Source organism: Doryrhamphus excisus, linkage group LG12, assembly GCF_037039965.1.
Source record: "Doryrhamphus excisus strain RoL-2023G ecotype Guam linkage group LG12, RoL_Dexc_Guam_v1.1, whole genome shotgun sequence".
Lineage (NCBI taxonomy): Eukaryota > Metazoa > Chordata > Actinopteri > Syngnathiformes > Syngnathidae > Doryrhamphus > Doryrhamphus excisus.
In genome coordinates this window covers 4,825,199-4,839,544 of record NC_136368.1, presented here as the reverse complement: position 1 = coordinate 4,839,544, position 14,346 = coordinate 4,825,199, and the positions used below count along the sequence as shown (strand labels likewise).

The 14,346-nt window shown below is 42.3% G+C and overlaps 2 protein-coding genes across 2 annotated transcripts; one reads left to right on the top strand and one right to left on the bottom strand.

The window, feature by feature from the left end:
- sowahca (sosondowah ankyrin repeat domain family Ca) lies at positions 1 to 3,817 on the bottom strand. The gene is made up of 4 exons (XM_058082715.2): positions 3,331 to 3,817; positions 2,752 to 3,119; positions 2,167 to 2,556; positions 1 to 2,102 (listed from the first exon to the last, which is right to left on the bottom strand). Exons 1-4 carry the CDS (start codon positions 3,632 to 3,634, stop codon positions 1,641 to 1,643), a joined length of 1,524 nt encoding a protein of 507 aa, XP_057938698.2. The 5' UTR covers positions 3,635 to 3,817; the 3' UTR covers positions 1 to 1,640.
- A 584-nt stretch (positions 3,818 to 4,401) lies between these two features.
- septin10 (septin 10) lies at positions 4,402 to 10,623 on the top strand. The gene is made up of 10 exons (XM_058082717.2): positions 4,402 to 4,569; positions 5,235 to 5,349; positions 5,761 to 5,956; positions 6,034 to 6,220; positions 7,786 to 7,947; positions 8,017 to 8,113; positions 8,258 to 8,426; positions 8,503 to 8,635; positions 8,720 to 8,898; positions 9,641 to 10,623. The coding sequence occupies exons 1-10, from the start codon at positions 4,540 to 4,542 to the stop codon at positions 9,654 to 9,656; spliced, it is 1,284 nt and encodes a 427-aa protein (XP_057938700.1). The 5' UTR covers positions 4,402 to 4,539; the 3' UTR covers positions 9,657 to 10,623.
- The last annotated feature ends 3,723 nt before the right edge of the window (positions 10,624 to 14,346 follow it).

The window sequence follows — 14,346 nt, the reverse complement described above, 5'->3', positions numbered from 1 at the left end:
TTTTGTTGTGCTACTGAGTATTGCTTTATTTCACATTGTAGGATGAGACAATGAAAGTGGCTCAGTCTGGTAACTTCACAGTATCAAAACAAAACATAAAAGTGTTTCCTCACACTCATGCACGTGAAGAGTGACATCAAAGTGCACAAAGACGCAAGGACAGTGATTACAATCCAGGAAATAGACATGATGGTCATTAAAAAGAGACAACAACAACAGCGAATCATTGAATATCTACAAGTGACACCGGCTTGGAAAACAATACAATCCAAGGAGATGAATGCAGCTTGTGATGGCTCGATTGCATATTTACTGATCCGTGCTACGCTGGTTGTCAAGGTCCCTGAACTCATATCCAAATAAATCAGCATTTAGAAACCACGTAGTGTTTCAAGAAGCAGGTTGACTTAGAAAACAGTATAGCAGCCCCCAAACAAGGTGAAACAGTCTTATTTGTCTAAGTGATTAGTGACAGCAAAACTGCTTTGTGTAGAATATTCAACATGTGACCCAACATAGTGACTTCCTGAAAGTGGCAAGTGCAACTGTAACAGAACATTTTACAAAAAAAAAATATATAGCAAAATTCCCCAATAGAATATACAGTTAAACCTCAGTTTTCGTTATACATTTACCACACAATTTTGCCTCGGGTTTCGTACAATATTGGACACAACAAACTACAGTAATACCTCGGTTATTGCAGTTGGTTGGTTTCGGTTCTAAATATGGTTTTAACATTATTAGAGCCCTCTGGGCATGGTATAACACCCCTATAGTCACCTTTATACTCCTATTACCTAACATTGTAGCCATAATAAGAGTACATAAGACAAGGAAGGCTTGTGCATGTTGCTATAAATGTGGCGTTCGAGGAGCTGAGTTGGGGGTGGACAGAAAGTGACTTTCATCTTGGCACGGGCTAAGTTAGGTCACAAGTTTTTTTTTTAAAGGATTTGTGTGCCTTTTGTGAGATAATTCAGAACCTGCAATGAAAGTCTGGTGCTTGTTTGTCTCACCCAGCCTTTCAGTATCATTACTTCACAATGTCTTTGAATGTGTCGTCTGACAGCCTTGTATTTTACATTATTTAGCCATTTTTATGCTTGAAAATGCTTCATTTAGGCAAAAAAATGCCTGAATATACTATTTTTATTTAATAATAATAAAATTTATATAGATATATTTTTAAGTGTCGCTACAAAGTGGCGAGGGATTACTGTAGCCTGTTTGAGTGCCCAAACATAGCATCCTACATGTCGCTGACTGTGCATTTGTTACTGCTTGCAACTGCTGATGGAAAAAAAACTGACTTTTGCAACAATAAGACCAAAAACTGAGGTAATGCAATTCAACTGTTGTAATTCAGCACCAGAAACACCACTTGGGATTCGTGTGACTTTTTCACCAATGTGAATCAAAATGACCGCTTTCGCAAGAATAGAAAAAATAGAAAAAAAAAAGATGCATTCAATGTTTCTGTTAAAATAAATTAAACGAATGCAGCAAAAGTGCATTTTTCCCTTTAGTAAATAAAATCTGTCACGAATAAAAGTGTGTTATTGTACAATAAACTATGAGTTTGAGTTGTAAAAATGTCAAACTTAATAAATAAATAGCTGGTTGAGAGCAGTGTGGCTTCATCCAAACAAGTTGGAGAGCGGTCGTGTTCGTACCGGGCTGCTGGGAAGCTCTCCTCTTCCCATTTCCCCCGTGTCCCTGAAGGAGGCGCTGTGGATGATCTGAGCCCTATGCCGCCCCCGATGTAATCGAGCGTTCAGCCTACTCAGAGACGACTTCCTCAGCATGGCCCCCTTGGTCCTCCCGTTCCCGACCGCCTCCTCGGAGGTTCCGGCGGCTGGCGAGTTGAAGAGGCGCAGCGGGTTCAGGTTGCCCTGGAGGACTTTCGGGAAGCGCCAGCCACTCCCCCGGCTACTGCTGCTTGTGTTGTCATTGTCAGACTCGGCCTCTGGTGAGGTGACCACCCCTTGCTCCTGCAGGTCTGCAGCCAGGGGTGCGGGTAGATACTGGATAGCTCGCCTGCCGCTGTAATCCCTCGCTTCGGGGTCCGCTTCCCAGTCTGATAGCAGTACACGAACCACCTGAACATCAAGAAACACTTAAAATACGTCATTGTTGTTATATTTCGGCGCAATGCACCTTTACCTGAGTGTGTCCATGCATGGCCGCCAGATGCAGCGGCGTGTATCCAGCGCTGGACCTCACATTGACATTCACAGGCACGCCGTTGTCCTTGGCGAAGGTCAGCAGCTGGGAGAGCAGCTCAGCTTTGCCCTGCTTGGCCGCCCAGTGGAGGCATGTGAAGCCTGTGACAAAGTCCCTCTTGGCAACCAGGCCGGCCTCCACGGCGAGGAGGGGCTGCAGGCTCTCCCACAGGCCGTCTGAGGCGCACAGCATCCACTCGTGCTCCAGCGGGTCCAGAGTCACCAAGGCGCAATCCTCGTCCGTGACTGAGGAAAGGAGAGACGATGAGTCGCCGTCGCTCCTCATCGAGTCTCGAAGGCGTGGACCTCGGTTAATGAGGGACCTTCGAACCTGCAAATAAAGAGCCGCGGTGGACAATTAGTCAACTCTGAACCCTCATTTGATGACAGAGTGTCGTTTTCTTTGTGTTTCCGGGCTACAAAAATGCTGTTGTACGGCCAAAATAATACTGTTGAGAAACATTTTAAGTTAGAAACCACCCAGCCAAACCTCATTTTTCATGCACCAAAGATCCGAACATCTCACCTGAGGAGAACTATTCATCATGAGCTCGATGAAATTCCTGCGACTCCCCTTGGGTGTGTTCAAGTCCACTCTGTGGTCCAGACCTTCCATGGAGCTGTCCTCAGACAGGCAGCTGGTCAGCAAAGCTCGCTGGGACCCTTTGGACACCCGGCGGGACCCTCTGACTTGTTGGGTGTGGGAAACTGTGGCATGGTGGTCCAGGTCTGGCACCCCGATAACCGGGGCAGACTCTCGCCTCCTCCTTTCTCTCAGCTTCACCTCGCTTGCTCCGACAGAAGTAGTTGTGTTCTTGTTCACAGGGGAGGGGGCTGCAGGTGGGCCACGGTTGTTGTACTGTGTGATGTCATCCATACCGGAAGAGGAAGTTCCTGTAAAAGCATTTTTGTATGCTGAATAGATATTCAAAGGGGTCACATTGTAAGCTAGGCTACTAAGAGTATGTGCAAGTATACACTGTATACACTGTAGTGTGATCGTCATATAACATTGGTAACAAATATTTATATTTATATATTTACAAGCAAATGCCATTTAGGAAATAAAGAAAAGCTGGGATGCTGCAGTGTTATCAACACGCACCTGTTTGCAGGCCGTTGTCACGGTTGCCGCTGACTCGGCCCTTGTTGTCCGGTGTGTCGTTCACGCACATCACCGACTGTTTGCTACATTCAACGTTGAGACACACGAATTTCACGCCGTCTTCCACTTCCACGACGCCGACCGTGTCCACGATGCGCCACAGAGCCTCCTCCTCTTTCAGCGGATCACTTCCACCCCACGTCGCCGCGAAGTGATCGATCAGCTCCATCTGCTGGACCCTCCCTCCTCGCTCCTTTAGGAACTCCTGCACGGCTTGAACCGTCCACCGGGACGCCATCTTCATCGCCTTATTATCCGAGGAAATGAATTACATGACACTAAAAGGTTTCGAAATTATTCCCTTTCCGTTTTGCTGTCAATCGCGGATCACAGCATCTTCACAGGGCCTCCTGCTTTCCTCCATGGTGGGAGGCATTACTAATCAGTGTATAGCAATGGTCGATAGGGGGCACACAGTATGACTAATCCCTCGTCGTCGTGCTGCATTCAAGGACTTCACGCAAATTCGGCACAATTTATAATATTGGTATTTTCAGCAAAGGCGATCATATTTGTAGGATTTTTTTAATATTACATTTGTGAAATACGGTTGTATAAATTAAATAACGAATTAAAAAGTATTTATTGGTTTGGTTTATTTTAAGTGGCAGAATTTGTTCACTTTACTTACACTTGTGGGTTACTATAACTGAACAAATGTATTAAAAACTGTTAAAAATGTAGAACATACTCATAGATTACCGTAACAAAATAGGTGCAGTACTGTCAGATTATATTACTTTGTTTAAATGTGTTTGTTGATTTTTCTATTTAACGACGTTCCTCTCATTTTGGGCACATGAACGCCACATAGGTGTTAAAAAGGACTGTACCAATTTACAAAAGCGGGGTACTCGCGTCCAAATAAATATATTGTAACAATTGCTCTTCCAAGCAATGGGATTATAATTGTTAATTTAAGGACTAAATATCCAAATGCACCCTAATGTCGAAGTGAAATTACGAATGTTATATCTGAGCTATATTCATTCATAATACATTAAACCTAAACCCCTTCTTTGCATGGTTTAGTCCGTCGACTGTGAGGCGCTCTCAGTCCGGATTCTTTGGGAGAAAAAATACACTTTCTATAACTGTTGCTGTATCTTATCTTAGATCTACGGGGAATTGTACATTTAATCGAAAACAATGTCTTCTTCCGATGTTGCTCGGCAACCGGTTTGTATTTTCTGCTTTGATATTTAACTCTTATGACGGTCATACTCGAGCAGGGAGTGTCTGTGGCTAAAATGAAGTTAGCTAGCCGCACTGCTAGCATAACTTCTCACTTTGAGAAACGGAACAGCGTTCCCGTTCAAACTAAATTTAAAGGAATACAGCTTATTTGTACAGTGTCTGCGTAATATATTTATGGTAATATTTGTCAGCATGAACGTTAAAGTGTATTCTCAGCGACATAAACACGTATGGCCAGAGGGGCGTTAGCTGCCTGAAGCACATATCACGTCATCCAGTTGGCTATGAAGTTTGTTGTGAGGAAAAACACTCAACTCCTCTCTGGTCCTTAGTACTACTTTGATGTTATGTCTACCGTAGTTTGTATTAACTTTTTACTTTTTCATAAGAAGCACCACACATGGTAATTGCATATTGTCACCTGACAAGACATTTGAGTACCCTACTAGTAGATAATTATCATAGTAAAGCTGTGCAGTTGATGTTTTAGTTTGAGATTCACTTTCAATTGTTAGTTTTGTGTGTCATTAAAGCAAAGATTAACCTTTAACATATCAGACAAAAGTTGTAATTTATGTTTGGTGAACAAAAAATGCCACTGTAATATGCACTGGGTGTGATGTCTTTGTGTGTGTTGTGTTCTTTAGGATAAGGGAGTCCGGCCTCTCTCCCTGGCAGGCCACGTGGGCTTTGACAGCCTCCCAGACCAGCTAGTCAACAAATCTACCAGTCAGGGCTTCTGCTTCAACATCCTATGCATTGGTATGATGTCAGACATACTGTACACCAACAGCTTTTACACAGTTAGAAAATGCTTAAAGGGATACTTTGGATTTTTTTTTACATCATCTTCCACTGTGGAAGTCACACGTAAACAACATGGCAGCGAAAGGAGACGTGTGTTGCTCAGGGATACAGCGGGAGACAAATATAAGTCACTGATGATGTACAGTGCAACACTGCTGATGGAGAAAAACTATCCTTGGAAGTTAGCGTGAGATTTGTCAACCTCCAATTTTATTTAAAGTGGATTTTAACATGTTGTGTGACTGTTTGTCACCGTACAGCCAATGTGGTATCATAAATTACTGAATATAAGGAAAACGCTGTTTATTACTGATGCACACACTGTCATGTTTTGGTAATCAAGCTTGCCTTTTTTTCTTGCTTCAGGTGAGACGGGGATTGGCAAGTCCACCCTGATGGACACCCTGTTTAACACAAACTTCGAAAACTTTGAATCGTCGCACTTTGAGCCTCAAGTGAAGCTACGGGCTCAAACCTATGACCTGCAGGAAAGCAACGTGAGACTGCGCCTCACCGTGGTCAACACAGTGGGGTTCGGAGACCAAATGAACAAACAGGAAAGGTTAGCGCTTGACTGTGAGAGACTGACGCTTACAATGGTGATGATGTCGCCCATCAGTGTCTTGGTTTGTCCTGCAGCTACCAGCCGGTGGTGGACTACATCGACAAGCAGTTTGAGAGTTATCTGCAGGAGGAACTCAAAATCAAGCGCTCCCTTTTCAACTACCATGACTCGCGAGTCCACGCCTGTCTGTATTTCATCTCCCCCTCGGGCCACTCGCTCAAATCCCTGGACCTGGTCACCATGAAGAAACTAGACAGCAAGGTACGTCATTGGTATTTCAGAGCTAAAAAGTAAGTCTGTGGCGGCCACAAATACATGAATGTATGGGAAACACAGCGGTAGGCTGTTCTGTCTATCAGGGGTCAGCCTTTAAGTCTATTAAACAAGCTCACTAAGACTTGGGTTTTTTGGCAGTGAGACTGGTTCAGTACCGCTTATAGTCTGGAGGTGGTCAGAACCTTTCCCATGCTCTGTGAGTCACTGCCGGGAAGTGGCAGTAACCCAGGATTTGCGTGTGAAAAGAGTCACACAAAAAAAAAAAAACGTTGGAATGTTGTAATCGCCTCACGCTCACACACTCGAGTTGTCCTTTTGTGTCACTGTACAGACAGAAAGACAGACAGGGCGCAGAGAGAGACATTTGTTGCTGAAGAGACAGTCAGCCTCTCAGAGCAAACTCATTGTGTTGTTTTGTGTGCTGCCATCAGTGTGTGCTTTATATGTGTGGTCTAACTCTGAAGTTCCAGCAGAAAAAAACATTCCTCAGCTCAACAAAATGACTCAGACATACACAAAAAGAGGAAGACAGGAATTTGGGTTGGCTCGGAAGGCTGCTGAGCCACAAATACCATCGGAACTCATCGTTTAGTAATTCCTCTTTTATAGTGGTTAATCAGTTCCGGAACCAACCGTGATAAGTACATTTTCACAAAGATTCCTAATTTAGAAATTAAATATTTTCATAGTTAACATTTTAAACATTGTTAGAGCCCCCTAGACATAAAATAACACCCCTAATAACGCTCCTTTACCCAATATAGTGGACATAATAGGAGAAAATCGGCATTAATAAGACTCAGCTTTGAGAGAGTTCTTTGTTGTTTTTTTACTCCCTATTTCTGTACAGCAGTGTCTCTAAGATATTTAGCTGCACCTCATTCATGGAATCTTGAGCAGCAGCACACACTGAAACACTGACTTCACTTGCCGCTTAGCTCCATTGGGTGAAGGTTGCATACATGAGAATGACTCTTAAGACTGAGGTCATAATAATAGCACTGTGACCCATTAAAAATACAGAAGAGCCTGGGTGACCATCAGCAAATGGTGTGTGTGTTTTTATATATCTCAAGGACACTTGGCAAAAAATATATATCAATGAAGACATACAGTATATGCAAAAATTGTTGGCTTTTTGGACAATTTTCAGAAGCAAAAAATATACAGTAATCCCTCGCCACTTTGTGCTTTGGATTTTGTGGCCTCACTCACAGAGTTTTTCAAAAATATATCAATAATTCATGCTGTTTGCTGGTTTAATATGCTTACAATATGCTTCTTTAAGCAAATCTTACATATCGTTGCCGAAATGAAGCATTTTCAAGCATAAATATGGCTTACTTTCTCTTATGTCTACTATATTGGGTAGAAGGCTTGTAAAGGTGACTATATGAATGTTACTTCATGTCTGGAAGGCTCTAATCATGTTTAAAATCATATTTACAAGATTATAAAGTTTGAAAATATTCAATTTATAAACAAGGAGTCGTTACTTGTAGACATTCCTTTTGTGCTAAGCCTGTTGGCTGTGCTTCCGCCTTGCTTAGGTGAACATCATCCCCGTCATCGCCAAAGCAGACACCATCAGCAAGAGCGAGCTGCACAAGTTCAAGATCAAAATCATGAGCGAGCTGGTGAGCAACGGCGTGCAGATCTATCAGTTCCCTCTGGACGACGAGACCGTAGCCAAGGTCAACACAGCCATGAACGTAAGTCATCACACGTGCTCTTCACAGTGGGCTGTCTACTATACAGTTCTTTTTGTGTATTGTGTTCAGGGCCATCTGCCTTTTGCTGTTGTGGGCAGCACAGAAGAGGTTTGCGTAGGCAACAAGATGGTGAAGGCTCGCCAGTACCCCTGGGGGGTGGTCCAAGGTGTGTACTCATAAACTGTAATACATTGTCCCTTGAGAAGATGAACTGTAATAAAAATGACACGTAAGGGGTGTCATGTTTGTGAGATGGTGTGTGTGTGTGCGCACTATGCATCCCATAATAATGTATCCCTGTGACGCCCAGTGGAGAACGAGAGCCACTGTGACTTTGTCAAGCTGAGGGAGATGCTGATCTGTGTCAACATGGAGGACCTGAGAGAGCAGACACACACCCGCCACTACGAGCTCTACCGACGCTGCAAGCTGGAGGAGATGGGCTTCAAAGACACGGACCCCGAGTGCAAACCTGTCAGGTGACCTCTCATTCCTCGGAACAGACATGCCCACATCACAGCTGAATCTTAGATGACTGTGTACATCTGTATGCAGTCTGCAGCAGACCTACGAAGCCAAGCGGCACGAGTTCCTAGTGGAACTGCAGAGGAGAGAGGACGAGATGCGGCAGATGTTTGTGCAGCGGGTCAAGGAGAAAGAGGCGGAGCTGAAGGAGGCCGAGCGAGAGGTCAGGAACTCCCGACTGTGAGAGGATGGAACAACATTGGACTGAATTTTCCTTCCTTAAGCCCACCTCGTTGTCGTTGTGCAGCTGCAGAGTCGCTTTGAGCAGCTGAAGCGCCTTCACGCCGAGGAGAAGTCGGCTCTGGAGGAGAAGAGGCGACTCCTGGAGGAGGACCAGAGCTCTTTCGGCAAGAGACGTGCTGCTGCTCAACTGTTGCAGGCCCAAAGCCTCACCGCCAACGGCAAGAAGGACAAAGACCGCAAGAAGTAAGAAATACGTCCACACACATTTAGCGTATGCTGTGAATCTTCACCAGTCAGTCTCCTATAGTCACCAGGGATGTGGCGTCTACAAAAGCAAATAACTAGCTGGGTTTCTAATTAGCTTCAACAGCTGTGGTGTAGTAAACATCTACCTGTTCTCTGTTGCTTTCAATGAATTCCAGCTGTTCCAACATTGGTTACAAGTGCCTTGTATTTGTATTTTAGTTCCTCATGCCATTTGTCTGCTTAATTTAAGCAAAAACCCTAAATATAGGCCATATCCCGCCGCAAAACTGATCATTTATTAATTCACATGTTTTTGAAAAATTGGGATGGAGTGAAGCCGTAAAATTGGAAGTAAGAAGTGGCGAGAGATTACTGTATTTTTATTTCTACTTTTATCTAAATACTTATTAACGTAAAAAGAAAAAACAATGTGTTTATACATTTAGGGGTGGGGGCTACTGACACGTGATAGGTAGACCATTGTGGTTTGTGTTCTAACAAATTCTTCTGGTGCGGTCCAAATGGAATTGTGGTGGGCCGAATGTTTGGCAAACAATGCCTAACTGTCAGCATTATAACATGTTTGTTTTTTTACTGTCCAGGCATTTTTGATGTAGCAATAATGGCTTTCTATTGTAGAATATGGGTCTTTTGGGTTGCATATTTTTTACGGGATCTGCTCCTGCCAAACTGTCTTCACCATCTTGGGTCGTTTCTTGTTGTTTTTCCCCTCCACCAGTTCCGGCTTCATGTGATGGATTTGGGAGTCTCCAGTCTGACCAGCGACATCATTCCCAGATCTTTGTGGCCAGTTGGTAAACACTAACCAGCACCCCACCCTGACCTCACCAACCCTCCTCCGTCCCTCCCTTCCTCCCTCTCTCCACCATAATCACCACCAGCAACACACCAGCGTGTTTTTGTGCCAAAGTTAAGACCATACTTTTTACGTGTACTCTCTGCTCTGATCCTAACGTGTGGGCTTTGTATTTCCTTTTATGATCTTCAGTGTTGTTTTTAGAGGAAGAGGCTGACAGTTGCACATCTTTCCAGTAAATCATGGACCTACGATGCTTTCAATGCTACTTTCATGTCTTTGATGTTGTACAGTATATCGGGTCATTTGCAGAATGACTGCTGAAGATGAAAGCCTTCATTATCGTCAATAGATCATGTGACTTTATGAAGCAAAGCTACAGAATACTAGTTGTGTTTACTAGACAATTAAGTTGACTTTGAATTGGTTCCAGTATATTTTTATACACTAGACTAGTATTTTGTCTTGTACTTCCTCCCTTATGGATTCTACTGACACGAGCTTGAGTGTCGGTGCCGACTCGTTGGGAATAAAAGTGGGGAGGAGGACGAAAAGGGGGAAGATTATTTTCGATGCACTCGAGACTCACACACCTTTGTAGCGTTTGAACACACAAAGTGAGCGGTGCTGCTTACCTAGCGTGACGCGTGTGTGTTCCTGATGTGTTACATGTGCCTTACGTGTGTCCAGCTTACTGTAACAAAAAACACTTGACTTATACACGCCGTGAAACACACGGATGCTTGATGGAGGGAACCTTTTATACTTGTACTACACTTGTATTTATGAAATAAACAGTGTTACTCACAAGGCCTTTTGTCCACTACCGCGTTATTATTGGATGTTATGAATCACTTCGACCAAGTTTGAAGATGATGGCAATTAACGGATTAATGCACTGTTATGATAATGAGGTAGTTGATGGTATGAAAATCTTTTTGCCTATATGTGGGGAGATGTTTATATAAATATTGCTTGAGGCAGAGAGAATATGACGTAGGTTTTCTTTGAAAATAAACTTTTTCCATTGAAGGACAACGTCAAGGTTGCTTGAGCTTGGCTTGTTCAGACGGCATCACTTTCTGAAAGGAAACCCCACCCCCTGCCCCCCGCCGCGTCTCACCTTCATGTCTGCAGCACCATGTGGCGGAAATTGTGGGAATGAGGATGGATTCCCTGCAGGAGGTAACAGCACCTCGCTGACGGGCCTGTGAGGAGAACACCCGTGGAGAAGCGTCTCACAGAGAGGTAGGCCCCTTTACCGCCCTGTGAGGGGTAAAGCTGCTGGGTGGGAGCGCTTGTCACACCTTTTCCCATGCACAAGCTCTTGGACTTCAAACACACACACACACACACACTTTTTGCTAATGATGGTCGGATTTGGGCCTTTTATGGTGAGTTTGTTTTATTGAGCATGGCTCACCTACACTGCATCGTCATACAAGCTATTTTAAACTTACACTGGGAGGCCGCAAATGAAAAAAACCCACAAATAATATTAATTAAATTTTAAACACTTTTAAGTTCCAACTGCATTTGAATTTGACCAATCAAATCAAGCCGTTCGGCTGCAGCGTTTTAGTATCCTTGTCAAAACATTCCTCCTGCTGTTGTCCTACTCCTTGGACAAAAGATTCATTTAGCAGGTTTAGCCGAACCCAGGTGTCCGAGCTGTGTGGCCTGCACGCTAACCACTTTCCACCATGCAGCCCCATCTGTTACAGTAGTCGTAAACAATCAGGATTGTAGTTTGCAGTGGTATTTACTGCTTCATGTGTTACACCTTTATTTTGTAGTAAAATCAAATTACAGTCATGTTGGACTGCCGTTTTTTTTCCAAATATAAAAACACAAAGTACATTGAAATAAAAATATTTTATGTAATATTTAAATAATATTTTATATAATTTAATACAGATTAGGAATCTGCAGTGGTATCCAAACTGAAATGTACAAAAACCGATGCATAGGAAGCCATAGGAAATCATGTAAATCCAATTAAACTGTCACAGAAACCCCCAAAATATTAACAAATATAAATGTGTATTATAAATGCATAAACATTAACATCACTTTTACCTTGAGAAGCAGCGAGGGAAAAGGGGAAGGGACTAAAACTAATGCGTTTTTCTTGAACTCAAGTCACCTTCTTTATCGATTTGCTGGCACTGGCAACTTTCCTTGGCCCCATGTCGGGTTATTTAGATTAGGGGTCAGAAAGCCGTTGGGTGCTTTGTCAGGGCACTCAATGTTGCAGAACGATACAGTATGAATCATACAAAATTTGTGGCATAATTAAAAAATGAGGTTTGACTGAAAATGATACAAAGTAGTCGTTTTTAAATCAAAGGCATTTATTGCGAAAAACTTGACATGAAAAAACAATCGAGTCAACCACGGGTCATCAGTACAAGACGATGCATCATGATCACATGGTAGAGCGCTGAGCACGGCCAGCGCAGAGCAGGACGTCATCGGCACCAAAGGCCTATAAATATTCTGCACAATATAGAATCAGATACTTCTTTTCTTTTCGTTTGCTGTACAGACCTGACTCAGTCCTGATGAGCGTCCTTGTTGCCTTTTTTTGTGTCATGTATCGAGCTACATACAGAGGCCTCCTCAAACACACACACACACACACACACACACACCAGTCAGCCATGATAAACATTCAAATTAATATTATTTTTCTGTGCAGATCACCCATCATTCCATTTCAAAACAAATAGCATTCTTATGTATGTGAGTCTGTCAAGTCCAGCTTTGCTCCTTTATCACTTCATCTATGACCTTAATCTACTTTGCAGAGTTGGTCCAGATGCACAGGATTACCCAGAATGCACTCAGATCCTCTCCGCCGCGTCACTGTAAGCGAGACGTTTAAATTCTTTACATCACAATTTCACCCAAAATATGACATTATTTGGAGCAAATTGGAGGAGAAATTCCAGTTTTGATTCCATGGACTGTGCTAAGAAGAAAGGCAACTGAGCAGCCGATCAGTACGACAAAGTATACATTTTATAGAAGCCTTGCTCTGCAGTCATACAGAATACAGTAGATCCCCGCAAAAACAAAAAAACACATGTACAGTCTCTGACACGGCCATAAAAATGTCTATTTTTGACACCGAGCTCGCTCCTTTTCCTCCAATTTATAATAAAAGTGCCTGTTGTAATTATTAATTAGACTCCGCTTCAGAACCCTCCACTTCTCTCTTTAATTGCCATTGTTCCTTCGCGACACAATCCAGGTTTAAGCCTTAAATATGCCTCCCACACTTATTAAACACATTTAAAGGCTACATAATCCTCACTGCTTGCCTATTGGAATTCCGCTAACGACTATCCATCATATTTTAACTTGTCCTGTTAAACATACACTTTTGCTTCTCAAAGCAACCATGGTGCGTTCAAGGGCTGTCTAAAAAGAGAAATCTCGACACTTGAAGCCTTTATGAAGACATATACAGGTAATAATTGTGGGCTGGTACATGTATGCTGTATGTTTTTCTTTTCTTATCACATATTTATAAATGATTCTTGCATTCTGTGGAGAAAAATTACTAATTTTGGAGAAAAAAAATGTAAATAATGTGCGGGGATCCACTGTAACAAACCAGTAGCAATACTTTGCAAACCTTTACTCAGAATTAGGTGTAATTACCATCAAGTAAGAGCGAGAGCTCATTCCATTTTTGTGAGGATGTAAATAAATAACACATTGTTTTTATCAAACATAAAAATGTAGCCTATCACAGGGTGACGTCACTTTTTTTTTTTTTTTTATATCCATGGAGTATACGGTGGAACCTTGGTTAGCGTCATTAATCCGTTCCAGTACATCACACTCTAACCAAATCAATTCTTCCCATAAGAAATAATGCCACAAAAATATTTTTATCATTTCATAATTATGGTTTTACATGCAGAAAACAATTCTAAATGCATACAAATAAGGAATAAAAGAATATTTAAGGTTACTTTTTATCTTCATTGAAGTTGTGACGTGATAATGTGGGAGCGAGATCAACACAAACACCACCTTCTTGTTTTGCTATGAGTTATTTCTTAAATTCAATAGCGTTTCTTCACTTCTTTATCAAAATGCTGGCATAGGCACATTTCTTTGGCTCCATTTTGGCTTATTTAGCAGCCCTGATCAAAAGAAAAGCAGAGACTTCGGTGTCAATTTACAATAAAGTACACAAAAATAAGTAGCTATTGAGAAACTAAAGAGTCGTGGTTAGGTAGGTTCGTTACTCATTAACTGCTCATTTTGTGTACCTTAATGGACTTCAGGCGAGAAACACAATTGAAGAAAGAACTCACAGCAAAACAAGAAGGTGGTGTCCCTGTTGATCTCACTGCCAGATCGTGTTTTTGGCAAATATCATTAAAATCAATAATAAAATGTTAACGTATCCCTTTCTTTCAATATTAATATACATTTAGAGTGGTGTTGTCAGCTTTGTGCTATTAGTGAAAAGCCCGTTGTTAGTATCGACTTTACTCTGTGCTCTTTTTTTCCCCAATTTTGCTGGTGTTTGTCTTCCAAATATTTCTACTTTCTTCTTAAATAACCTTTGTATATTTTCTTTTCATCATATTATGACTTTATTCCCA